This window comes from Fulmarus glacialis, unplaced genomic scaffold, assembly GCF_000690835.1.
Source record: "Fulmarus glacialis isolate BGI_N327 unplaced genomic scaffold, ASM69083v1 scaffold16917, whole genome shotgun sequence".
NCBI lineage: Eukaryota > Metazoa > Chordata > Aves > Procellariiformes > Procellariidae > Fulmarus > Fulmarus glacialis.
The window spans coordinates 56,640-83,426 of NW_009225254.1; the positions used below are offsets into that span (position 1 = coordinate 56,640).

The 26,787-nt window shown below is 40.4% G+C and overlaps 2 protein-coding genes across 2 annotated transcripts in view; one reads left to right on the top strand and one right to left on the bottom strand.

The window, feature by feature from the left end:
• The window catches only part of BMP6 (bone morphogenetic protein 6), a 35,211-nt gene extending 30,579 nt beyond the window's left edge, over nt 1-4,632 (top strand). The window contains exons 8-10 of the mRNA XM_009582436.1: nt 1,907-1,983; nt 4,282-4,392; nt 4,483-4,632. Of these exons, the coding sequence (XP_009580731.1) occupies nt 1,907-1,983; nt 4,282-4,392; nt 4,483-4,632 (338 nt within the window). The remainder of the gene's footprint in view (nt 1-1,906; nt 1,984-4,281; nt 4,393-4,482) is intronic.
• Nucleotides 4,633-6,475: 1,843 nt separating this feature from the next.
• Nucleotides 6,476-26,451, bottom strand: TXNDC5 (thioredoxin domain containing 5 (endoplasmic reticulum)). The gene is made up of 9 exons (XM_009582434.1): nt 26,307-26,451; nt 23,419-23,524; nt 22,015-22,111; nt 19,539-19,654; nt 17,199-17,285; nt 14,435-14,569; nt 11,486-11,568; nt 8,120-8,249; nt 6,476-7,491 (listed from the first exon to the last, which is right to left on the bottom strand). Exons 1-9 carry the CDS (start codon nt 26,393-26,395, stop codon nt 7,369-7,371), a joined length of 966 nt encoding a protein of 321 aa, XP_009580729.1. The 5' UTR covers nt 26,396-26,451; the 3' UTR covers nt 6,476-7,368.
• Between the last annotated feature and the right edge of the window lie 336 nt (nt 26,452-26,787).

Genomic DNA, 26,787 nt, shown 5'->3' on the forward strand with positions numbered 1-26,787 from the left:
CTGGTTTGAAAATGGAAAGCTTGAATAGAGAGACTCGCCTCCGTCCTTGCTACTGCATGCCCCTGAAAGAGTGAATATTTATGCTGCAGCAGACTGTTAACCAGCTCTGCTCACCTGATTAAATCCGCGATTGAAGCGAAGCTATTGAAAGTCTGAAATGCAATCCTTAAAGTTTAAAATCCAAACTGCTTCTAAAAACAACTCTCTAATCTTTGGTGGTTTGGAGGCTAGGTTTGAGGTGTAGGGTTTTTTCAAACCTCAGTGTTAACTGTACCCAGCTGTAATGCTGTGCTGCCCTTAATGTCAGTTGGATGTGCTTCTAGTATTATAGTTTTTCTTTTGAATAAATATTTGCATTTGTAGTTCCCAAACTTTGGGGGGGGTGGGGTGGGGGGGTGGAGGGAAGAAAAAGAAAGGCTTATTCAGAGCCAAGGAAAAAGTCACTAAAAATATTTTTCTATCCCAGCTGCCGCATTTGGGGAAAGCTGCGCTGGGAGGGTGCCCTTTCAAGCCGCGCTAGGGGCGCCGGGGGGCTGGTTAGCCGAAAGGCCGGGGCAGTGGGAGGCAGGCGCATCAGCGTGTGGCATCTGCCTGCTGACGGAAGCGCCTTTACTTGCAAATGAGGCGTGTGAGAGGAGAGGAGGCCCCTGTGGATAAGGCACCGGAGGAAAACACGGCCAGTCTGGGTCCAGCTCTGGGACAAGTGCACACGTGTCACTGCATGGACGGGGACCTGGGCTCCCACGCTGCTCGGCCAAATTTACCACCATCTCTTCCTCTCGTGCTTCCCATCGGGTGTGAAGCACCGGTTCGGCAGCCATAGCTGGTGGCCAAGCCGCTCCGCTGCGAAGGTGGTTTCTGTGGCTGCTGCGCTGAGGTCCAGCAGCTGCCCGAGGCGTGACTAAATCAGCCACCGCCCGTCAAGGCTGGATTTGTGCAGCCACCCGGGGGTGAAAGGCCCCTCTGTCACGGCTCAGCTCTTCCGCTCGCTGCGGTTCCAGGTGTTCGCGTGCGGAGCCGCCTCTCTTTCCAAATATAAATGGGAAATTCCACTCGCTCTCAAAAGCTGCATTTTGTAGGGCCATTGGGAGCAGCTCCTGCATGGTCAAAACATCCTCATACGTTGTGCCACGGCAAGGGGGAAGGTCTCTGGTCAGGGCTTTGCACCCTGCGCCCCCACTCTTCCATGCAGTATTGGCACTAAGGAACAAGTTAATGTTGAGAGTGTGTCAAATCCTGTGTCATCTGCAGATAAGCGGGTTATGGGAGGGAGGAACTTGTTTTTCAGAGCATGGCTTGTAAAGGTGCAAGAGCGGAGGTGGTATGTGGAGCCGTGTGATGTGTGGGGCAGGCTGGGGGTAAGGCACAGAGAGGGACGGGGACACGGCTTCACTGCCTGTGGGACATCTTAGCTGTTTAAGGACTGCTAAGCGGTACAGGGGCACAAGGTGATGATTAACATTCCGGGGATTGTAATTCTCTCAGTAAGTGTGTGCGTTTTGAGCTTACCACCTAGGGCGGCACATGTTGGAAACTGCGGCCAAGGGAGTGGGGTGAGTTTGAGCAGGGATGTAGCCTGTGCCGGGCTGGAGGAGTAGATTTATTTTTAAGAAGTCATCTTACTGGAGGTGTTTTATAAGCGCTGCTTGTCAAGTTATTAAAGGCAGCTGAAGGAATTATAACCAAGTCATTGTTACTTGGGTGCCTCCATTCCCATAGGCATCTTAAAAGCTTCAGCCCTGCTTTGGATGTCCCTCAACACCCTTATCCTTTTGGCTGCTGAGGGAGCTCGCTCTTTCTAGCTGCTGAGCCCGCAGCATGCACACATCTGGCCAGCTGTGCCCTCCAGCGATGCTCTGCCTGTTTTACTTTCTAAATTCCTCGTTTGTTCTTTTTCTTTTAACAGATTACAACAGCAGTGACTTAAAAACAGCGTGCAGAAAGCATGAGCTTTACGTTAGCTTCCAAGACTTGGGATGGCAGGTGTGTGATGTTTCTTTCTGGGTAAACTAGACATTTTGTTATGAAATGTTATCTAAACAGTGTCAGGGTAATTCCATTCGAGGCTGCCATTATGCTTTAAAATGTCCCTTGTGCCTCCCCACTAAAACCAGTCACAGGGAAGGGCAAATAAATATTGATAGCTGTGACATTTGATAAGATCCAGAAGAAGCTCGATACTTTATGAGATTCAAGTATACCGTCATTCTCTGTCACTCATGGGAGTCACGGTACGGGCAAGTGCTCATATCTGTGTATCTCTAATGATAAGGAAGAAAATCTGATGTTAAGCAGTGATTTTAACAAAATCAAGTTTTTCCTAGTGATCAGCCTAATTTTAACCTTGGCCATTGTGTTGAAATCCTCCACTCCTGCCCCACAATTAGCACTGGCTGTGGTAGGTGAAGACTGAGTTTAGTTGCAACACCGTGAGGCCAGAGAGTTGTTTAGAGGAAGTTATTTAGGGCCAGGCCACTGTGTCATCAAACATCATGTTTCAAAGAATGGCCTCATCTTCTCTTTTTTAAAATTTTTTTTTTATTACTCTCTATTCTGTCATTCAGCACTTTTGTGAGGGAGGTCCCATTTCTATCAGCTAATGCTTTTACCAGATTATCAATCAGGATACCAGGGCTGCCCCCACTGTTTCTGTAATGCCCTAGACATGAAAGTCCTCTCCCAGCTAATCGGACAGCAGCATTTTTTTGTAGCTTATGTCAACTCCATCCCGCTAGCCACAGCTATGGCTGTGTGCTGACTCCATTCCCCATTACTTGTTAGTGGCTTTTCTTTTTACTTATGCACAGTCTTTCCACCTCCTCCTTAGCTCGCTTGCCCTGCTTCCAGGCAGGAAGCGTATTCCAGTTGTGACGTTCACGGTCTCGAAGGCGCTGCCTTCACCTTTCTAGTTGCAGGCTTGAGCAGAAAGGTAAGATGCTGCCAAGGAAGGCCACAGAACAGTAGGGCTCTTTGCAGGAGTTGGAATCCAGATCCTACTTGTTGTAGGGAGATGATGGAGGCAGGGCAGCAGCCCCCTGCAGTTGTTGGGTACTGCTGTCTCATTCAGGACATCCATCAATTTTTTTTAGCATCGATTTTTTTTAACAGCAGAGCACTTCCCTTATTCTTATACCGCATTAAACCACAAATTTAATTACATGGTCTGTACTGGTTTCTGTAGCAGGAGAGTGACTGTCTTATGAAAAGCACCTCGGTTAATGGGGAGCAAATTATGGGTGAGCTAGTACAGTAAAATGAAGGGGTGGTTTTGCTGTGCCCAGGTATCCTCATGTTAGCAATCAAACAGCAAACTTGGTTAGCAAAGCTGCAGCAACAGGCTCTGGCTGCTCAGGCCTGCTGTAGCAAAATTCAAGCTAACCCAGGTGATTGTTGTCAGGTAAAGGGGAAATCATCTAAGAATTATGTGCATGTGAACGTACCAGTACATCCTCCTGCAGGGTGACCTGCAGAGCCTGACACTGAGGGAGGAGAAATGTCTCCTGCTAATTGGTGATGCTTTTAATTTACCTTTGGCTCTTTTGTGTCAGCAGCAGAGAAGCTGTAATTTTTTCATTAGCCCTTTGGTGAAGAGTCACCTTCTTCCACAGCATGGCACTCTGATTGCCACCGGGGCCACCTGTTTGCACACGGAGCTCAGGCTGGCTGTCCTGCCCCTCCTTTAGGAATCTGGCAGAGGTGGAGAAGCTGTTAAGCAGCTAAAACTTCTCACGGTGGCCTTAGCAGACTAGCATCCCTGTATACGAGTGTATAAGGTAGAGTGTCTGTGAGGCACCACACCAGCGTTTTATATTCCCTGGTTGAGTTGTGCGTGTGTGCATGCACATGCATGCACGTACATGATTTTCTCTGGGAGGGGACACCAGCTGAGGCTGTGATTCAACCTAGGCAAGGTAGTTCAGCCAGAGGGCCTAACCTGCAGGAAACGTTGGAACATAAAGGCATCCAAACCACAATCCCCACAAGGCAACTCAGCAAGAGTTTTAGGAATAAAACTCTCTTATTTCGTGGCAGTTAAGCTGTGCACAGACATGCACCATTCTTTGGACATTAAAATTGGTGTGTCCATGGAAAAGTCATGGCTCACAAAAAAAAAAAAAAAAAAAAAAAATCCCCAAACCCTAACAGTTTCAGTGAAAACACATTTTCACCCTCAAGAAAAAAGTTAGTGGAAAATTTTCAGCTGCTCTTAATTGCATGCAGTTGTCTGTACAAGTTGGCAACTTTTTAATTTGACTCATATTCTGTTTGTTTCCTAAAAAGGACTGGATAATCGCTCCAAAAGGCTACGCAGCCAACTACTGTGATGGGGAGTGCTCTTTCCCACTCAACGCCCATATGAACGCAACCAATCATGCCATTGTACAAACTCTGGTAAGTCTCCAGAAAGCTCGATGCCGAAGCAATAGGTGAATTTGTAAATGAGTTACCATTGTCTCAGTTGTGTTTTCTTTTTGGCAACAGGTTCATCTTATGAATCCTGATTATGTTCCCAAACCATGCTGTGCTCCTACCAAACTAAATGCCATATCTGTTCTTTATTTCGATGATAATTCTAACGTAATCTTGAAGAAATACAGGAATATGGTAGTAAGAGCTTGTGGATGTCACTGACAAACAGTCTTCACATGGACTCTCTGACTCTACCATGACCTTCCATACTACCTTCTGTGCTTTCATGAACTACCTGACCTTGGAGAAGAAAAGTAATCAATGAACCATGTATGTGCCTTGTGGGAGGAAGGGGTGTGGGGACCACACGCTGGAACGCAAGCAAACCGCTGGACTTCTTACAGACTGACCCTACGACATGGTGGCTGCTCAGCTCTGCAGAGCTGGAGCGTGCAAAGCAGCAAGATGGCCCCACATGCTTTATTTGGCTGGGACAGTCTTAATCTCACATAGCAGCTTGGCCTTAGCCCTTGCTTGGATGTGTGCTGCAGCTGTACCAAATAGGCACCCAACAGCCAAAACAAGTGAGTTTTTTGTTAGGGGGAGAAGGCGATGGGAGAGGCAGGGAAGCTAGAGTAAAGAAAGTGGTGTTAGTACTTCAGACTTAGAGCATATATCTTGTACAAGATAATAAAAAATTGCCTTTTGTCTAAAAGGACCAGTTACTACACCTAGGCTGTTAGTCTCTTCCTAAAAGCTGTCATGACAGTAAGCATCTTAGATTGTGCCAAAACAAGTGTTTCGGTTCTCTTATTCTTCAAGCACAGTGTAAGTCTGATCCTGCAAGCATAAGATAGCTTGGCTGTGTTAGAAACACTAGCGTGAACTCAGACCCTAGCTGGTCTTTCCCGTTCACAATTTGACTGGGCAATATAACTTCATACACTTGTTCTTATTCAGCTTCCTTCCATTCCCCATGGGGAGTTGCCTCATCTACTACAACTTGCCCAGGAAGGCAGTCGGGATGCTTCTACAGCTGTAATTCAGACGTAGAAGTTTAGGGGCCATTCATTCTCTAGCTGGACAATTTATTTACAGGAAGACAAAACGTCAACAACATATGCAAGTCTTTGGCCAAGCTTTCCCCTTCAACTCACGCAACTAACAAACTGGTATAAAGGATACATTCACAGTGTAGCCACAGTTTGTCTAGTAGAAGCTAATAGCAAATTGTTTTGATCAATATTAAACTTGTATTAAATGCACTTACCTCTAATTCTTGCATTTAAAAGCCTTCTTGTAAATACAAGCTATAATTTATTGCACTTGTCACTGTATATTCATTGTGCTGCATCATTTATAGAAAGACTGCTTTTTTAAAAAAGTTTTTATTTAGAAAAATCTCAGTGTAAACAATTGTACCACTTTGATTTTATACAAGAAACTCATGAGATTGTGCTTCACTAGAAAGTTGTTAAAAACGTGATAATAAAGGCTTCCTTTAAGGCAGAAGTATATATATTGATCCAATACATCTGCCAGTACAACACTTAGCTTTCACTGTGGCTTTTTCACCCTTACACATTTTTAGATTGAACAGAATCAAAAGTTCTGGACAGACAGTGAAGTGAAGTACCAGGAGAAATTCACTGATTTAAAAGTTCATTGTTGTTTTGCCTTTTTTTAAAAAAAAAAAACACCCAACCTACTCCATATGATGGACAAAAATCAGCATCTTGACAGATTAGTCAAATTAGCCTGTAGCCATCCTCATTCCATGAGTTTCTGTGCACACAAGACAGCAGAATTCAGTCCTTGGTTTGCTGTTGTCTTTGTATCATGACAGTCTCTGCAGTGTAAATTCTTTGGCCTTCAATTATGTCTAACATGGAACATCTTATGCACCAAAGAATAGATCCATATTATAATCCAAGGCACCACAGAGTGCATGGTCCTAGCATTCAAACTTACCAACGCTTACAGCCTGGAAAAAGGTTAAGGCTCAAGAAGGGTGGGGAACTATTTTACACTACTGTAGAACAGCTGAATGGGGAAAAAAAAAAATTAAACATCATACTACTTGTTCTCAAAGTACTCTGAATAAGGAGCAGGTCAGCACAAAGTCTGGATTCAGGCGAGGGTAGGAAACGTCATCAGCTCTGAAGTCTAACTGGTCATGTAATATTAACGGAGCAGTTATAATAGCGCCTATTCACTTTGGCTCTATATAAGTAGAGCATAGTCACTCCTGTGGAGCTGGACAGAAGCAGCCTACGAAAATCCACCTGACACATGTACACTATGGCATCAGTAATGTTTAGGCACATGTTACAGTACCATCACTTTCATTATGGCTAGACCTCCCACGCTGAGAGGATTAACAGGAAACAACCAGCTCATGGTGGCCTGGTATCTTCCAAAGGTGTGTGTGTGTTTTCAACCTCCCGTGACTTTCCATTTCTTAACCAGCAGCTATATTAAGATAAATAAGGTTTAAGTACAGTTGTAGAGGCAAAAGTGACTCAACACAGCTGTAGCTTTTACCTTTCTAGTAATGGTGGGCAGTTTGTAAGGATTACTTTTTAACCAAATCTAACCTGAAGACAAAAATATTCTACTGGTGCCCTTAAGTTGGTTTTCTTAAAGTATTTTAGTCTCAAAGGAAACCATTTACACTTCACTGCGGGAACGCAGAAATGCAGTAATACTACCAATGCTGAAAATATTCTCAATTTGCACAGTAACTACTTGTTAGTTTTCCTTCACACACAGGATAGCAGGTCTTTAACACACACACACAGAGGGAAGATACCAATATTTAGTACATTCAATTTCCTAAACACAAAGAAAAAAATGTCCTAATCCCCACCCCCACATACACTATTTGAAAATTAGCAATGACTGAAATCCCTCAGCTACTGTACAAAGACAGCCAGGGAAGGAGCATCCAGACTTTTATTACAATTCATCCCTTGCCTGACGCAAGACAAAGCTATGCAGTGATTCAAGGTCTCTCGTTCCATTGTGTTCACTGACTTTCTTTCCACCTCGGAAAAGCAGAAGTGTAGGATAACCACGTACCTTCAAAAGACACACACACACACACATACACAAAAAAGAAACTTGTTACTAATGTCCAAACTCACTGGTATCCTTCACTTGTATTTACCTGAGACTGAAAAGCCACCAAACCCCACTAAAACAATAAGCCATTTTAATTTAAAAAAAAAAACCCACAAAAAACCAAAAAACCTAACCATCACACCAAAATTTCCAATGCCAACCTGCAATTTCTGAACATTTGTAAGTGAATGGATAATACATGTTCCTCTAGGGTCCTGGAATGGCAGCTCCAACTCTGCCTTCGCTTGTCTGCCTACCAGCACTAACAGACTTTTTTTTCTCTAGGAACAGAACTTGCATCGGCTACCACAAGACTGCTTTGGTGCTTTCACAGAGGGAGGCTTCTTAAATTAGGGACTTCTTCAGCTTTAGCCAATAATGAAAATGACCAAGTCTGAACAAACAGTCCAGGAAAGAAATTGTGTCACCAGGTGCTGTTGTGAACTACCTCTTTTTTGGCTAATGGAGAGCACAGCTGCACTGTCACCAGGCACCCGCAATGCAGCAGCCGGCTCGGCTGCACGCTGGAGCCTCTAACATTTGGTACACAATACTATCCCGTTCATTTCAGATCTTTCACACTTACAGAAAATCTGTTGCAGACATTACGTTCCACAGTGCAGTCTACTTCTGCTATTTTGACATCAGTCAAACCTGGAAATTGCTCTTTGGCAAGGTCCTCCCAAGTTGGAGCCAAGTTCTTACAGTGACCACACCTAGAAACAGAAGACAGGGATTTGTTTAGCAGATATACCTTCCAGTTTATCTCTACTGTCTTGCTGCAATAGCTGTAAGTTTAACTAGCTGCCCTTCCTATCCCCTAATGATTTGGCCCTCCAACTCCCTTGCACTATTATGTCAGTAAATGAGCTAAGAAAAAGAGTGATTTTATGTAAGTTAAGCACGGAAGTAGTTGCTGGCCTTCATTAGTCTCGTCTGGAATGGTATTCTGGATGTCGGTGCATTAACATTTTATCCTACAGAGGAATATGAAGCCAAATAAAGATGAGCACAGAGAATATTTAAATGAAAAAAGCTTGCTGAGAAACAAGCATGTGTTAAGTAAGGCATAGAATGTCTGTAGTACAAATTAAATTCTTAAGTAGCATATGCCAGTTACGCTAAAGCTAAATAGTCCGAGTTTAATTATTTAAATGAGCTTTTAATTTCCCTATTAAATTTCTTCCAGTTCCTAACGGCCTCCTTGACCAATGTAGCACCACCCAATGCTGGAAACTCAATTTTAAGAGAGGCATTTGTCAACACAGATTCTGTTTTTATGAAGCACTCCAGTAGTTTAATGCACTTTTTCACCGAAGGTACTTTGAAGTTTAACCACTACCACTGTACTTTCAGGTGGATCCGCAATGGAATTGTTTGATAGTCAATAAGCTTCACTTAGCAGATGGGGGGGGGAAGTATCAGGCCCTGTTCTGATTTGTATTAAATAATCATTCCAGTTATATCATCAATAACAACAAAAAGCCTATTTCTATTTTATTCCCATATGTCTCTACAGTAACGTGAGAATGCGGTCCAGAGAGTACACACAATGAAACACTAGTGTCAAGAGAGAAAATGATACTGTAAAATGGCAGGAACTATAGTAAAGTATTAATTTTGTTTATATTTTGAACTTGGCTTAGCCAAGTTCATAACTTGAACTTCTTACTGCCTTCAAGAATTCCCAAAGCACTTTAGACTTTAAAGCTGCATTGCTCATTCTATTCTAACCCAGCTGCACCTTAATTGGGTTATTGAAACAGCCCCGTAATTGCCTCGAGGCTGGATCAAGGCATTTACAAAAATAATGAAAGATGTCTCAGCAAAAGTTTTCTTAATGCAAGCCAGTGTATATTTAAACCACCTTGTTAATACACAGTGACAGTATAAAAGCATTTCTGACCATGCACAAAAACTACTAGAACAGGATGATTTTATGCTTACTATGCAAGTTAACATTAATATTTATCCAAAACTAACTGAAAGACAGAACTAGCAAGGAACATAATAGTGTTTGCTGAGCCCTACATAAGTTAATCCACTTGGAAGAGAAAAAGGTCATTTATATGCAGAGCACTACAACGATATACATAAGCCTGACTTTCAGAGCTAAAACTAGGATACCAGCTACATAAATATAGGAAGTATTTTCCTAAACGGTGGCTTTCTGAACATTGCAGCCAGGGAGCACACACTGGTTTAAGAACTTGACTCTCTGCATCCTGAGCCACCGCTTCTCAGCCTGCCATCCAACATTGATCGTACCTGTGAGATCCAGCCGCACCCCATTAGAATTTCACGAGATGAGGAGATGGTTAAAGTGCAGTATTATTAAGAAAAGTTAATTAAAAAGGGAGCATTTCTTTATCTCAAACTTTTCCAGGAAAAGTTTCTGAGATAATGAACGCCTACATATGCCAACAAGTCCTGGGTTCAGACATCAGACTAGAAGCTGCTTTATGCACAGGTGTAAACTGAATTTACCAGGCAGTTCTGCTGGTGGCGTAGTAGCAGCACAGGCACAGATTCAATCTCAGTCCCTCTCAGTGCACAAAGAGGATGAAGGGAGTGAAGAGCAGTAAACGTGAAGGGGGGTGGGGGTGGGTGGGAGGGCTGTGTATGGGCAGCGTATTTCGTAACACAGTGGTGGCAGATACTTGCCCCCATCCAAAAGCAGGTCTTTGGGACATAAGAGAGCATAGAAGTGGCTCTCAAGCAGCAAACCACGCTGCAGTAAAAAGGGTGACAACACTGGAAAAGACTGCATCATTGAGATTACGTAAAATGAAACCTTCCCTGGTACTTCTTGCCTACAAAAAGAAACACATTCATACCTACTGTCAAAGTTAAGCTGAAATATTTTGATACTCCTAAGCACATTTAAATATGGGTTGCATTTGCTTGTGTTGCTTTGCAATGGTGACCTTTGACCACCCCAAGCAAAAGATCTTTTTATATTTCATATACTGCATTAACAGGATGGCTAGTGATGAAATCAAGAGATGTGTTATCTTTCACACAGTGAAATACTGCTTAATTTTAACCTCTACCCCTACACTAGGCTTCCTTTATTGGCTAAGAGACTGGGCAATGAATGAAAAAGTTGGCATGCAAGTTTCATTAAATTCAACCCAGGCATAAATAAGATGAAGTCTATAAACCAGAGCGAGAAACGTAAAACTTTCTTTTTGTCTCAGAAAGGGAATAGTAAGAAAAGGGGGAAAATATTTGTTCTACGAGTTTGTAATTCTGAGGTCTTACCCCAGCTTGGCTCCCAGGCTCTGTTGGATACACCATTAATGGCAGATGCCAGACAGGACATTACTTTCCCCCCTGCCCACTGCTTTCCATTGGGTGTCTACACCTACACCATCTGCATTGGACATTCCTACCTTGGGTCACTATAAGAACATACTACATGGAATATACTCTTAAGAACATCTCAAAATTGTCACCTGTGTAAATTAGTTCTTTGTCAGTTATTTGAAGAGTAACAGGCAATTATCCATAGCTCTACAGTCTGTACCAATTCCCAGGTGCTCAAATAAGGCTTCCAAGAGAGGCTGGTTGTGGCAGGAGAGGGCCCTAAGACCAGCGTGCTCTCCTTTCTCAACACTGGTGATACGCTCCCCTCACCTTACCCTAATCAAGGGATAGCAGCACGCTAAGCCTGCAAAGCAAGCTTCACCCTCCTTGTTCCCCAGCCTCACCTGGAGGCTGACAGAGTAAAGCTTTTCTGTAAGCCTTTCCACAGAGAGGCATCCCAAGAAAGCTAAAACAGATCGAGCTTTTTTGCTGTAACTCTTGCCAACGCACACATTCTTCAGTTAATTCACGTTTTAGATCCAGACAACAAATACAGTACTCCACACAACTCAAAGACCTACAGCAACTAATGCACTGACACCTTAGCAATAATCCTGAACAGCAACAGGTGCGAACTTCTTACCATGGAGCATAGAATTTAATAAAGGTGATCCCCCTAGCAATGGTTGCATCAAAGTCTTTTTCAGAGAGAGAGAGCACTGCAGCCTGTTCAATTAAAAAAAAAAAAAAAAAAAAAAGTCAAAACTTTTGGTGTATGTATATATATATATATAACATCAGCGAAATGAGCTTTTAGCTACCTGAAAGGGAAACTCAAACTGGAAAATATAATATTATTGATAATATAAACAGAGTAGCAGCAACACACCTCACTTTTACCCCTCAGCTGCTTTCCTCCCCTAGAGAGATGTGGAGAAATGCATATTTCACATTGAATCTCATCCATAATTGGAGAAACAAAACATCCCTATTTTCAGGGGATTTGCCTGTATCCAAGTGTTTAGCTGTTGGGAAGAAAAGTCATCTTCATTTTAATACACCGTCATGCAAATGTTTCAAGGAACAACCTTGAGAGGAGTCAGCTTAAAGCAGGTAATGGTCATCTGAGAGTTTAATGAGGTATTTAAGGCATACTAGTGATGTCTTGACAGCTGTTCTCCCTCTGCTATATCCCTGTACTGCACACATAGAAAAAGCTGTTACCAGAAACACGTATTTGCCTGTCAAGAGGACATCACCACACCACACTCGCATGGACGCCAGGAAGAATTTTTACTCCTGATAACATCGGGAGCAATGGCATGGGAGTGATGGGAGGATAGCACACTGCTAACGGTCTCATGAGAGCACAGAACCGTAACAAACTTCATTTTTTGTGCGAGACCTTTAAGGGTGGGAGGGATTAAAAAGAAATAAATCTCATGCCTATAAAAGCTTCAAATTCAAATGAAAGCAAAACAAAAACAAGACCGCGACTGGCAGTATTACCAATTCTACTTTAAACCCAGTAAGAGTTTTATGAAGAGAAGCCAAAAAGAAACTTGAAATTACAAATTAAAGGTACTGGATAAACATTTCCATAAATAACTGTTAGTTCATGAAATTAAGTTATTCCATTAAGTTGAAGTGTTACTACTGCGAAAGAATTATTTAAAAATCAGAAATTATACTTTCTAATTATTAAATAATTACAAATTATTAAATTAAGAAAAAATGAACGTATGTCAATACGTATTCTTCTATTCTGAATTTCCTAAATGGATATCTAAAACAGATGGTCCGAATGTCATTTACAATCTAAGATACCAAATCTGAAAAACCCATAAACGATGTCCTTCCTATGATCCACACAGTAAAACACATTTTAAAGATCTATAGACTACTATCACAACAGCAATGTGAATTATATAACCACAAAAATAAGTTTAAGATCAGATAGCTCATTTAGCTTGGTTTCTTAAGAAAATACAGCTTATGCAATCACATATCTGAGCATCTGCTGGTCACTCTACCTTAATCCCTCTGGATCGTTTTTGAGTAATTTTAGCCATGTCTGACAGGAGAGAAGTCTCACGGACATAAAAGTACAGCTTCCGTGAAAGGGCTGGCATGTACTTGGCCCATGTAAGACATGGGGGAATCCACGTAGGGGCTCAACGCTGGGACACAAATTTGGAGTCAGGACTCATCACTTTTGCTGCCCATGGTGTGGGCTGCTGATGGTAAATGCAGTCAGTGTTTGCTGGCTACAGGGGCCAGCCCCTTGTCTCAAAACTTCGTGAAAACAAACCCAGAACCAAGATGTCTGAAGATAAGCGACCAAGAAGTGGAGGCATCCAAAGCTGGGATGTAATGTTGCAAAGACAAAGTTGAGCCCTACACTGTATCTACTATTATTTGGCAAAAAAAATCCCCCCCCAATCCTTTCGTGTTTGTGTGTGTGCTGGTGCATGCAAGGCATAAGTGGGAATTTGCATCACATGTGGTTTATGTTATTTCTATAAAAATAGAAAGATGACTAATTACTTTCTGCATTGTACTAACACTAGCTTGTTAGGATCTTCCAAATAGGAGGTCAATTTAAAAAAAAAAAAATTGAGGGGTATGAAAATTGCAAACCTAACATCACTTTTGGTAAGCCACTTCATGTAAGATTAGTAACCCTGCTGGAAAAGTCAACTGGGAAAGGTAATATTCTCCTGTGAGAAGCTGCATATAAACTGTATTTCTATTAATAATATTGATGCTTTTTAATTACGTAAGTTCATTATACATCACAAGGGAGTGTAAATCACCGTCCCTTATCTTCTAGGCAGAAGTATGTTTTCCACATTTGATGAAAAAGTATGCTTGAAAACCATCCCTAGTTTCTCAACCTCACCAATTTTACATTCAGCTACAAGAAAAATGGCAGATGAAATGCCAAAGTGATTAAAAAAAGACAGAAAACTAACTGACATGAAGTATAACTATGCAAAGGTGATTAAGTTATTCCTTGGCAACATTCATAACCCCTGTAGCTCCTACAACCAGGATTAGAATAAGCCTTCAAACCCGAGGAGTTTCCTTGTCACAGGACATGTTACCTTGCCACATTTATATCAGTCTTCATAACCTTTGCTTGTTTGTTGTTTCTGCAGATAGTCTGTAAGTATGGGACACTGGCTTTTTTTAGTGGCTTAGCAGCATGCGCCATCCTCCTGGGTTCAAGTGAGAATCTTGCAAGAAACATTCATCTTCATAGCAATGACATACGCTGTCCAGCAGTTCCGCAGACCAAAAAAGACCACATTTATGCCACTATCTAAACAACTTATAGCAACCATAAAAAAAGGAGCCAGATTTTTTTTTTTTTCCTTCTCCAATTCATGAGGTTAGTAAACTAGGATTTATGGTCTGATTCCACTCATTAATTACTAAAAAAGTAACCAGGAAAGTATTTAGTACAATTTACATCTAGAAATTGTCAAGCTATCAGAGAGAGAGAAACACATGGAAGACTTGGACAGGCTGCTGAAACAGTTTGAACACTTTTAACACCACTGCAGAGTGCGGGAGCACTTACCTCAACACGGGTGGGTTCTGCGGGTGGCTGTGGGGCTTCGGCAGGTTTATCTGCTGGTGCCTCTTTCCCAGAGCTCTGTAGTTGGGAATCCACATATTCTTTTAAGGAATCGAAGTCCCTCTTCCCCTTGTACTGGTCACCCTACAATTATCAAGTAGTTTGTGCAAGTGTGTTTATGCAGTTAATCTAGCAAATAAATAATTAGCAAATAAATAATTATCAGCAAAACATAAGATTGCCAAGTGTAAGCATATTCATAATAAATACAATTATCTAGTCGTTAAACCTCTCCATGGCATTCCATTCGCTCCACGTCTTCAGGATTTGGCATAGATTCTTCTGTACCAAAAGGGAACAATCTAAAATTTCCTTGAAATGAAGGCATTTTAGAAACGTAGAAGCAAATTTTAGACACTTTTCCACTTCGACCTTCATCTCTCACTCTAGCCAGCATTTTCAAGGTTTTATTTTTCTGAACATAAAGCTACAGCAAGGAACAATAAAATACCCATCGCTGTTTGGTGGTGGTCTCTGTTACCATGAGAGCTCTGTCCAGTGCTTTGACAGGGCTGAAAGACTGACTTGCATGTCACCTGAACTACACAGTTGCTCCTCTGGCCCACACAACTTGTCACACATCCCCGGAAAACCCAAACAGTAAGGCAATGCTCTCTGGGTGCCTAAGTTCACCTGGGAGGAGAGACAACAGCTGCCTGCTGTAGGGCAGGCATTTCCAACGGCACCACTCTCAGGAAAGTAAGTCACATTTTTGAACCTGCAAGTAAAGCCCTCAACCAGCTAGATCTTCGATCTTCCTACACATTTTCCTTCTTTCGTCATTCACAATATTACTTGTAACTACAGCCAACTTCCCCACTCTGGGTCTAAATCACAAAGGAATTAATCTAAGATGACACAAGAAGCCCGTACCTGCTTGTTTGTACCCATTTCAGCAGGGCAGGGTCAGTGCCCATTCACCCCTCCCAGGGTTTCTGCTGCATTTACCCAAGAGGGATGGTGTGATGCCAGACTTCAGTTATGACAGAGGGGATGACGGTATTATGGGCAACAATGCTGGATGGCTGAAGCAGTTCTCCTCCTCTTCCTCCTCCTCCTCCTCCCCCCAGTTACTGAACAGTATAATAGCAGCCAGAAAGATTTCCAGGAATTTGTGGGTCAGGTTATTGGAAAGTTGTTGGGGTCGTTTTGTGGGGTTTTTTTAAATATATTGTATCAGCCCATGAAGGAACATGCGATTCTGGTGGCAGTATGCCACCAGGGAATACCACACTGCCAATGGAGAAAAGCCAGTTTGATGTCAACAGAAATATATTGTTCAGACTAATGGCTGAGATTCAGCTTTACCAAATACAACAGCAGTGATCTGACTTTTTCTTTCACCGCACTCTTGATTCAAGTAACTCCAAGCAACTCAAACTTCAATAATTACAAAGTGTCAAAAAAAAAAATTGATCTGGCTTGTCGAGAAAAACCACAGCTAACTTTTCTAGATCAAGATAGTACAGTTCTGGCAAGGTATCTTGCCATCTGTAGCTATCTGAAAAAAAAAAATAAAGCAGGTGGAAAACCATCCTGGAGAAACACCAGAACACTTCCCGTTCTTCACGCCATACAGAGACAAAAGTTGAATTAACTGAAAACACCTCTAACCTTGGACATGCCACCACGTTTGACTTGAGCACTCCCTCAGCTTCCTCAGTTCTGCTCTGACATGTGCCAGGCATCGCTGCTCGAGCAGTAACAAGGCCGTGTATTTCCTGTGTGAATCCGGTTGGGATTCAAAAACCCAGGTGCTGCTTCATTTAAATTCCCTGGAGTGTCTGATCCTATCAGGGTGCTTACAAAACCTCACACGCACTGGTATGTATTTATGGCCACTTTCTCTTTAGAGTGCCAGAAAAATTCCACAAGCAACAGCCACTAAACCGGACCGAGTAGCGAAACTTACATCTCTGATACAGTAGATGTTCAAAAAGGAATGCAAGATGAATGGGACAAAAACGCGAAACCCCCCAAAACTTAGTGGGTAAGACCTGAAAGAGGAGTCCTGGGTTCTCTGCTTGCAGACCTATTTTTAATATCCATTTAATACATTTAATTTATCTTGAAAGTGTGAAACATATGATAAGTAACACTACTATTTATAATACGTTTATTTGCTGCTGTTCATGTACATGGTATTTATAAATATTTTACTTCCCCATAACTTCAGAATATTGTAATTCTTTGAATTGCTACAAGGAAAAAATGTCAACTGGGCGCACAGGACTCTCACTCTCAGTGTCACATGAAGTGTTCAGATTTCTAAGAAGGAAAATTTGCATCACTCAGATATCACTTAGCAGATAGGCATCACTTAGAAATGCGAACCTTCTGATACACATTGTGAAAATTACATAATTTTTTATTATTTCTATTTCATCTATGTTTTTGTGTTCCATAGGAGGTAAGGTATTAAGATAAAGTACACCCAGAATTCTCTTACACAGTAGCATAATTGGAGATACTGCTTACAGATTTATGAACATCATACCAGTTATTTGCAGAGCACAAAGAGCAAAAAGCTCTAACACTTATCTGTGGATGAAGGATACCTCTTCCAGTACCAGACTGAACCTCCAACATCCTTTTGTCTCACAGGCAGACCTTCCTATATGCCCACTTGATCTTTTTTTCCCCAGAATGCAAACATAGTCGAGTATTACTCAGAAAAAAATGGTCTGATCTTTTGCTAAGCTTGCAGACTCACCTTTTCACCATTTCTAAACCAGAGGAGTGTGGGATAGCCACGAACCTGGGTTTCAGAGCAGACTTCGTAATGCTGTGTACAGTCTACCTACATTTTGAAAAAAAATATAAACCATTCAGCGCATAAAATAAATATACAACAAGCATCATAGCTTCCCTTATGTTTAAAACCTCAGAAAAATAGACGAACTGGCAATGCATGGCTTGGCAAAACTCAGTACCAAGTACTGTCTCAAGAATGATTATGTCTGCTTTCCAAATAGTGGTTTGGTTGTATAATTGGGAGGCTGTGTGTTTGCTTTTTTTTTTTTTTTTAGGAGGGATTGGGGAGGGAGGTATGGATAGAAGGAAGTAGTAACAGTTACAAAGAACAATGAAGACATAATTAAATATTCCAATTAAAACAAGTACTTGCTATTCTCAGTTAATAAAATCACTGCATGGACAATAAGACACAAAACGCTAATGTGAGAGAGCTTTAAAGTGAAGATATATTGGTTCATCATTTTTGAAAAGACTACTCTTTAAAGACTTCAGAAGACATGTTAACAGCTAGCAAGTTAACTTTGCTCCAAGGGAAGTTCCAAGTGCACAGCAACATTCAATTCTAATACGTCATAAACCAATCTGTCAAGTCACCAGTTTATAATCTTTTTTGAAGCAGATAAAAAAAGATAACTTAAGCATTGGAGCCTTTGTTCGACACAGCACTTGGATTTTCAATTTTGCATTAGAAACACTTTGCTCCAGAAGATCAATTCTAAAGATTAAACAGAATCCTGCCAGTAGGTATCACTGCTGTTAAGACACTATTCCCCTAGACTACACGAAGGTCATGATTCAACCTTCTTAGAAACAGTTCTGTTTCCAGTTTACTTACAGACTTACAATCTCAGCCAAGACATGTTTCAAATAGTTTCATAACATATACAGTTACAGAAAATTGACTAGGCATCGAGACAAATCTTAGTGGCTGTATTAAATAGCAAATATCAGTAATAGTAACTGTGAACATGACAGACAACTGAATAAAACATAAATTTTGGAAATTTTTTGTTTATATTCTCCGGATAACAGAGAATGGTAGCTTTAAGAAGATACTTAAGCTAAGCAATGATTTTATCAAACAGCAAGCATTCCAGATTCTCAAAAAATAAATCAGCAGATGCAACATTTGGTAAAGACACTATCAAAGGAGCAATAGCCTCTGATATTTTATTCTCAGAGGGAATCTAATATTATATCCACCAGGTCTCAAAATTATATATATATATATATGTCTTCTCTGAAGTTCAACTATGCTGACCTGCTCTGTACATCTACAACATATCTGAATTTGCAGATTTTCAAAGCATTAAAAATAAAAAAAATTAAAAAAAAAAAAAAGGAGTCAAGCTCATCACCCCTAGTAACAGCTGAAAGCGCTATGAGGGCAGAGGCAGGGGAGATAGCTGAGTTTTTGTCCCTCTGCAGGACTGACAGCACTGCTAACTGTTATGCAGTCCTTCAGATCAGTGGAACCACTCTGAAAGCTTAAGGATATGGAAGTTGAGCCCAGTCAGTTTTCCACTGTTGGCAAATACAGAGGGGTTCACATCATGAGCCACCTGGACTTAGGTATGGGTCAGCAAATAAAGCCAGTAACTGCAATTGCTAGACCACCTCCATACCTCTGCAAAGAAGTCACTCCACGTACAAGTAACAAGCTCCCATGGTAAATACACCACAGAATCTGGTTATCAACCCTAAGGGAAATAGTAAAGCAGGACAAGATATCAGTTTTTAAGGTGGAAGACCCCCTGAAACCTTTAGAAAGTTCTACGGGGGTAAAAAGGGGGGGCGGGGGGGAAGGAGAAATAATTCATCATAAAGAGCCCTGGAGGTCTGAAACTTGCTATAGAATCCGATGTTGTAAATAGCAAACTGGAAGTCACTTTCCCACTCAAAATAAATTCTAAAGTCTATCAAGTTCTGACAGAGGGGAAGCATAATAAAAAACAAATCTCAAAATACTATTCCCTGCATATGAAGTATTAGACTTATTCCCAACTCTCTCTGAAGCACAGGGAGCTAGCTGTGCTTCTAACAAGTCCTTGCTTAAAATGAGGGAGTCCTGTCACTGTAACAAAACAGCCATCTCTTCAAAACAGAGTGAACTACTGGACGTGCAAGAAAAAGATAACCATCTCAAAATTAAAATAGGAATTATGACTATAAAAGGATTTAAGTGGTGACAAACAAAACAACTGTTACTTGCAAATCACAGCATGAATAGCGTGATACTTGGCTGAAATATTCATTCACACAAAACACATTTTCAGACTAAGAGCACTTCACCTACCTTGCCAATCTTGACAGTTTCTGAATGCTCAAAGGCTTGAGCCAGCTGTTCCCAAGTTGGGGCCAAAGCCTTGCAATGCCCACACCAAGGGGCAAAAAATTTGATAAAGTGATTACCTTTTAAGTTAAAGAAAAAAAGAAAAAAAAAAAGATTTAACTCATTTGGAATGAATTTGGCTGCAATTAAAGACTAGGTACTAATCTCAGACTGCAAATTTATCATGGTATTTCCTGAGTTAAAGATAGGAAATTCTGAATCAAAGGCCAGGACAGAATACTTCAGCAATTAGGTTTTCAATACTGTATGCAGTCCCACACTGTTGCCAATTTGCCTGAAAATCCAAACAGCTTCACAACCTCAAGCCAACAAATGAGGTATTAAAACTGATATTTTTAATCTAACCATTTGCTACAATGTCTAATTCTACGATGTCAATCCCTTGCCCTATTACAGAGCAGAAAGAGCCACCAAGGAACAGGTATTTATAACAGCAAAAATGAAAGTAAGTATTAGACTTCAACTTAAACATTTCTTTGGAAACCCCACTGCGTTAAGTCCATGAACTACCTAAATAATTTTGTTCAGCTTTCCATTCTCCTTTTTCTGCCCTGCTCTTTGTATTTTCACGTCAACTATTCAGAAATCACTGCCTTTAACAGATTTTTGTGGTGTTTTATAGAGAGGAGAGTCTCTGTACTATCTCCTACTAATGTTTAGTTTAAAAGTATAATCTTAATTGCAGAGTACCAGAATATGTAATTTCCTTCAATTAAGATTCCTATTAATCCAAGATGCTGCACGCTTTTGCACGCATCAAGGCAAGGCTCTGTTAATACAAAAGAAAAATGAACTTAATTAAAACAAGGGAAAAAAAATCAAATTAGTTTGAAGGAAATGCCAGCAACTAGAGAGGAGCTCTTTTTAACAGAATTATTCATCATCCTTTGAAGACTGCTTTGGGGCTGATATTACTAGAATTAATTTCTGGTTTGAAGGCTCGTTCACAAAAGAAAGTCAGAGGAAAGACGTCACAAAATAACCAGGAAATGTAAACTGCAATAGTAGTGTACTCTAACTTGCTTGTTCTGCACCAGGAATACTTTCAAACTAATTGACATGCTTTGCTTTGGTCAAGTAAACTGCAAACTGAAGTTACTCATGAATGAGTAAGAACATCTAGTCAAAATCAGCTACTCTATACCACATACTCTGTGATACACTCTCCACCCCGATAGAAAAAAAATTAAAATTCTTTTTGCCCTAGAGCACCAAAAAGGTAAAGGGACACTTTTCAAGAACAAAAGTCAACCTCCCAGCTGGAGCTGCTAAGCCTCCTGCTAAATTTAAGCACTGAACTTCTTGTAACTGAAGTCAAGAGAGGACAACAGCTTTACAGATGATCATAAACCTGCTCCACCATCGGATATGACCATGAAAATGTCTCCTCTATGAATGCCAATGGATAAAAAATAAAAATATTACAATAAAAATATTAAAACATTTACACAATACACTAAACTTAACTATCTTCTCAGACTGTAAAGCTGTTTAATGCTTAGCATCTCCCTGATGGCTTAGAGAAGAATCCATGAAGAATTTTGATGTAATTCTGTGTTAAGCCACACAGGCTGGGAAATTTAAAGTTAGCTGCACAAAATGCTCTTTTACACTTGAAAATATTTCTAATTAGTTAATGGTTACTTTAAGAAGCTCTAGTATCTACCTCACTGGTGGTATCACATGGGCACAGATAGTTAATTTAATCCAGCCTTTGTTTTTAAGAAAACAGACAGAGATAGTAGGGTCACCTGTTGTTACAGCAGCCCAAAGTTTGTATTGTAAGATCTTGCCCGTTCTCTAAAAAACCCACCATGTGGGGGGTGAAATTTTCTGTGTTAGGTATCACTTCTGGCATTAATTTTAAAGCTTCCAGACGAAGTATTTTTAAAAATGGCCAAACTGAGGTGAAGTGTTTTGCTCACATTAAATTCTGGAGGAAGGAAGCTAAACAATATCAAGTAAGGGGCCAGACTGGAGTGGGATGGGGGCAGTAAGGAGGGAGCGGGTGGATTACATTTATCCAGAAGAGCAACCCAGGTCAGCACACAGGGAAGGGGTAAACGGGACTTGCAAAAACACAAAGTGAGTGGCAAGGCTGTGACTGAACAAGGAACGCGGGAAAAGAGACAGTTTAGTCACGCAAGCCCCACTAGCCCCACTAGCTTCTTCCATGTGATTAGGGGCCTTAATTTTACTGCCTTCTGAGTGGAGTGCTGTTCTTAAACTTTCTCATGGTGTGCAATATGTGATTAAACTACTGCATTTTTATTCAGTCTGTAGTTTCATCCTCTTTCACTAAGTCTTACTGGAAAATAAAAGTGGGAAGGAGGTACCTTGAAAACTAACATTTCTGTTGCAGACTTTCCACTACTGATATCTCTGTAAGCAAGTACTTGCTTATGAAAAAACCAGTTACCTTCTGCTATGTGCATCTTGAAATTGTCTGCTGAGAGTTCATACATTCCCTGCTTAGGTTCAGGGGCTTTTGGTGGTTCCACATCAGATTCTGGATCCTATTCATGAGAAAAATTAACTTTATTTGTCTTGTACAGTAAATACACGATATTTGACTCCTGTATCACACCATTCTGTGGTACTGTTGTAAACCCTGTACTCTGAAATTTTAAATTCCTAAAGCAATGTCCTTACTGAGCTTGATTTAGGTATCTAATGTTTCCTAACAAACAACTACTTGAAAGCAGAATGTGAAAAAGACTACCACACAGAAAAGAGCTATCACAGTCACTGGAATAACGGAGTCTTTCACCTCGCTGCAGTATCGTCAGAGAGCACAGTAATTGCTATGGCATTCATCACATCACCATATATTAATACACGTAGATTACATAACAGTTCCTCCGTAGCATCACGCATCAGCCACATCTGCCATTGCACCAGTTTCAGTGGTCTTTGGGCTATTTAAAAATAGCTTGTGAAAAAGCTATTTTCTGCCCCACCCCCAATGCAGGAAGAGGGACCTAATGGCTCCATGAAGGGAACAACGGGAAATGCTTTCATGGAAATGAGCAAACACTTCATAGGTATAACTTGCAGCAAACCCATTGGCACTTCAGCAAAAGCTAGTGACTGCTTTCTAGATAGTAGGGTCAGAGCTGGAAAGAATTTTTTAAGAACCTCGAAGTACATTTCTTGAAATAGTTTAGCATTTAATGTTTAATTAGTAAAAATATCATGTTTGTTCAAATATAATCATGTTCTAATTGTGGTTCAGCAACCACTAAAGCTTTATCTTCACTAGAAACCGCAATTATAAATTTAATTTTAGGCAAGGCTTGGCTACTATATGTAAGTGCTACCCCTAAACTCAAGGGTTTTCCTAGTGACGATATTAGCTTAACTTACCTAAGCGATTATTTTAAACCCTTTCTTTAGGCTGCAGCATTATCAGATAATAACTGAGCTAAAGATGGCATCCATGTTTTAAGAGGTAATTAAGCCCAACACAAATGCAATTTGTAACATATTATAGCTAAATCGCTTTTCTTATTCTAAAAACATATGGCCTACAGGTACAGGTGTGAATTGACACTAAGAATTGTATCTTAAAATGTCAAAATGCTAAACATAAAAAATCACATTATGTACTGTAGTTTAAATACAGGAAACAAAGGGCAGGTCACAGGATGACAGTTTTAATTACTATTCTGACATATGTGGAAGTTCCATACTGTTATTGCCACCTGACTTTTATTCTCAGGAGCAGATTTCCTCTTGGAAAATGAAACCTAACCTATAGAAATGATAGATAAGCAAGTCTGCAGAAGGGAATATTTCCTTTTCTTATTTCCTTTTCACTTACAGATGGTTCCTCAGTTAGTTTCTCCAACATCCAGTTCTCCAGTGCCTGGAAGTCCCTAGGGCCTTGGTATTTCAGAGGTTCTTGTCCTGGTTTAAGCAGCTTTAGGCTAAAGGATCAAAATGTAGAAAAGTGTGAGGCAAAAATTTTCACACAGGAAACATTCTCGGAAAGCTAACATGCTTTGCTAATCCACAGAAATGCACCTCAGGCTGCATAAGAGCTCTCTGGACTATTACCATCAGCATCAAGCACCTCCCTCAATTTAATGGGTCATGGCTAGAACTTAGGACACTTTTTCATTCCCATGTAAGCTTTTAAAGGAGATTTTAAAAATAGCAAAAAGAAATACCATATTAAAAATCAACATAGCCTAATATTATTTTGATCAATAAGCAAGAGCAAATAAAACATTGCAGTGTTCAGTTCTAAGGTTAATCATTCATTATGCCTATGAATCCTATTTCAGTTTGTCAAAAAGCATTAATTTTGTTTTGTTCTCCCCTTTCCATCACCAAAGGAAAAATATCCAATGCCTATTTTTCCAGGAATTTCTTTCTCACATTTCGTTCCCTGACTGCTCTTGGAATGTAGGACTTTTCATGTGGTATTAAACTGATTAAAAACATGCTGAAACAAGTCAATAGGGCAAGGAAATAAGTGACTGCTTGTAGGGATTCAAGACTTCACAATTATAACATTTAATAATTGCTATCAAAACGTTTCCATAAGCTACCTAAAGCTTCTACTATTAAATATTTAAGTTAAAATTGGAAATATATTTGGTAAAGGGGGAATATCGACTTCTGACCTAGTCTTACTTTTTAAAGCAAATGGTAGTTTCAATTACTACTGTCACCTAGCCCTCAGTTCCCTTTGCCAAGCTGTCATTTTGTACTGCTGCTTCTTTTTCTTGAAATGTTGTTCTCTCTTTTCTTGTTCCACAGTTGGAAAAAATGAGCATATGAAAGTGTTGAAAAACCACATAATGCAAATACGTTCAAAAGAGATCGGAGCTCCCACCTGCCTTTTCTATTTGAGGTATTCATGAATATTCCTTGTGATAATAAAAAGTCAAATTTTTTTTTTTTTGGGGGGCGGGGGGGGAAGCAACTTCATAAGAGGAAGGAAACAACAAAAATGAAACAGAAGAACATCTAAAATACACCTCATGGCAATACTTCTGAAGGGTAACAAAAAAAAAAAAGGTATCAGCTTAAAGAGCCAGCTGCAACCTTTATTTTCTTCAAACGAGGGTAAGTTTTCTCTAGTTCAATTGAGAGTATTTTGCAGCACCAAATAATCCCGAGACAACCGTACTAACAAGCTTGGGGACCTGCTCAGCCAGTTTTACTCTCAGGGGAATGGAAAGGGGATGCAGCCTTTCCGTTGACAGGCATTTGGAAAAGCAGTGCAGGGACCAGCACATCCTGAACTTGCGACAATCCCTCTGTGCCTGAGGAAGCTGTGAAATTTCCTTCACTGGAGGTTTTTAAAAACAGGCTTGTTAAAAACTGACTCAGACAGGAAGAGAATTGATATCATGAATTCCCCTTCATTTCTGTATTTCTATAACTAGCAGATGACTGCCTTATCATTTGTACTTTTCAAGTAGATGAAAGCGAGCACTAACTATTCCTAGATAAGCAATGACCTCAAGGGGGGGGGAGGAGGAGGGGGAGCAATTACACATCCACACATTTTTTTCTTATTCAAAATCTCTGCCTCTTTTTCTATTTTACAAGGAAGAGCACCACAATACAATCTATTCAAATATGCAAAGACAACCAGTGCTCACCTTTGGGGACATTAAAATAGAATTGTTTCTTGGTATTTCTAGTGGAACTAAGCCACCAACTGCCCTTAAGGACAATTCCTATTTCAACAAGGGCCTTGCTATTTATAACTCTCAACTTCTACTCGGTCGCACTCATCTACGTCAAAGTGGGTGCAACCAGGAGCGTATGTCAAGTTCAGGCTGTTGCTGGGGTCAACAGTAACACTAGCCAAAGTGAGCAAAGGGAAGGAAACTGAAAAATACAGGCTGTGGAAGGGCTACAGAAGATGACATTCTCCACTTATCCCCACTAAGATGAGTAATTGGTAAAGCAGTTGAAATGATCCCACCCACTTTTGCAAGAAGCTTTAAAGAAGACACAAGTGAAAAAAATCCCTTTGCTCCCTTCTGGCAGCTAACAAGGGAGCACGCATATTTAACCCAAAAGCACTATGCAGGCTGACCTCTCGTAGATACTCTAGATCAATTTCAGCCTACCAAAGCTGAGGTAGTAAAGCATATATCCTTTATAACAGGGTAAGTTTAACAACCCTAAACTCCAACTGAATTTCTCCTAGATCAATCTAAGCAAAATTACCTAGAGAAAGTCTGTGCAACATCACCACTGCTATGCTAAGTGATACTGTTAATTTATCATTTTATGAGCACCAAGTTCACTCAAAAATATAAGAGCTCACCTATACATTGATTATGAAAGATGCAGTGTACTGATGAACTTGTGACAAGTTATTTTTAAAAGTACCGTTACCAGAGACCAGCTCTATCACGCATATCACAGCTGTATAATGCACTGTTGCTTGAGAAAGAGGTATTCTCAGAGAAAAGAAAAGGACAATTCTGGACTTCATTTAAACACAGCACTCTTCCAAGACATAAAACAGTTTCTTTAAAAAAAACCAAGAGAGTAAGAGTAGTATGTATCACATGATACTTGGCAACATGGTAAAAAAGCTTAATATGAACATACGAGGTCCAAAGGACTACAAAGAAACCCACCAAAAATATAGCTTAGAAGTTAGCTTCAACAAATTGGCAGAGGATCATGGAAAACTAAAAAAGAAAGAAATAGGAGCAGAGATCCTTTTATACTTACGTAGGGTATCCTCGGACGCCAAATTCAGAGCACAGTGGAGTATCTGTAGTACAATCCACTTTAACAACATAGACCTGTGGGTTTTCCATGTTGTTGTATTTATCTCCCAAATCATTCCAAGTTGGCTGGAGACGCTGACAATGTCCACACCTGCGACAGAAGGAACAAGATACCTGCTTAATAGTTCCTCATCTTTAGAGGGGAATGAATCTATAGAAAAGACATACGCAGAATGATCAGAGATTCTGATAAATTTAAAAATAGTTAAGTCAGAAATCTTCCATACTCGAGCACTGTTACACTAATCAACAGTGAATACTATTAAGTATTGTAGGATGTTGCAAACACATCTCATGTAAAAATCGTCACGAGATGAGAACTTCATGCTACTATCTTTTTACATGACAAAGCCTACTGAACACCCCCTGAACTCAGTGAGGCTATTAAGAAAAACACTCTGAGTCTTCCAGCTTTCTAGAAA

Excerpts from the sequence above, each read along its gene's own strand:
- TXNDC5 (XM_009582434.1), bottom strand. The coding sequence starts at position 26,395 with ATGGAAAACCCACAGGTCTATGTTGTTAAAGTGGATTGTACTACAGAT. Across the intron at positions 17,286-19,538 it reads AAACTGTCAAGATTGGCAAG|GTAGACTGTACACAGCATTA; the intron begins GTAGGTGAAGTG and ends TTCAAAATGTAG. Across the intron at positions 11,569-14,434 it reads CACCCGCAGAACCCACCCGT|GCTGCAGTGCTCTCTCTCTC; the intron begins GTTGAGGTAAGT and ends TTAATTGAACAG.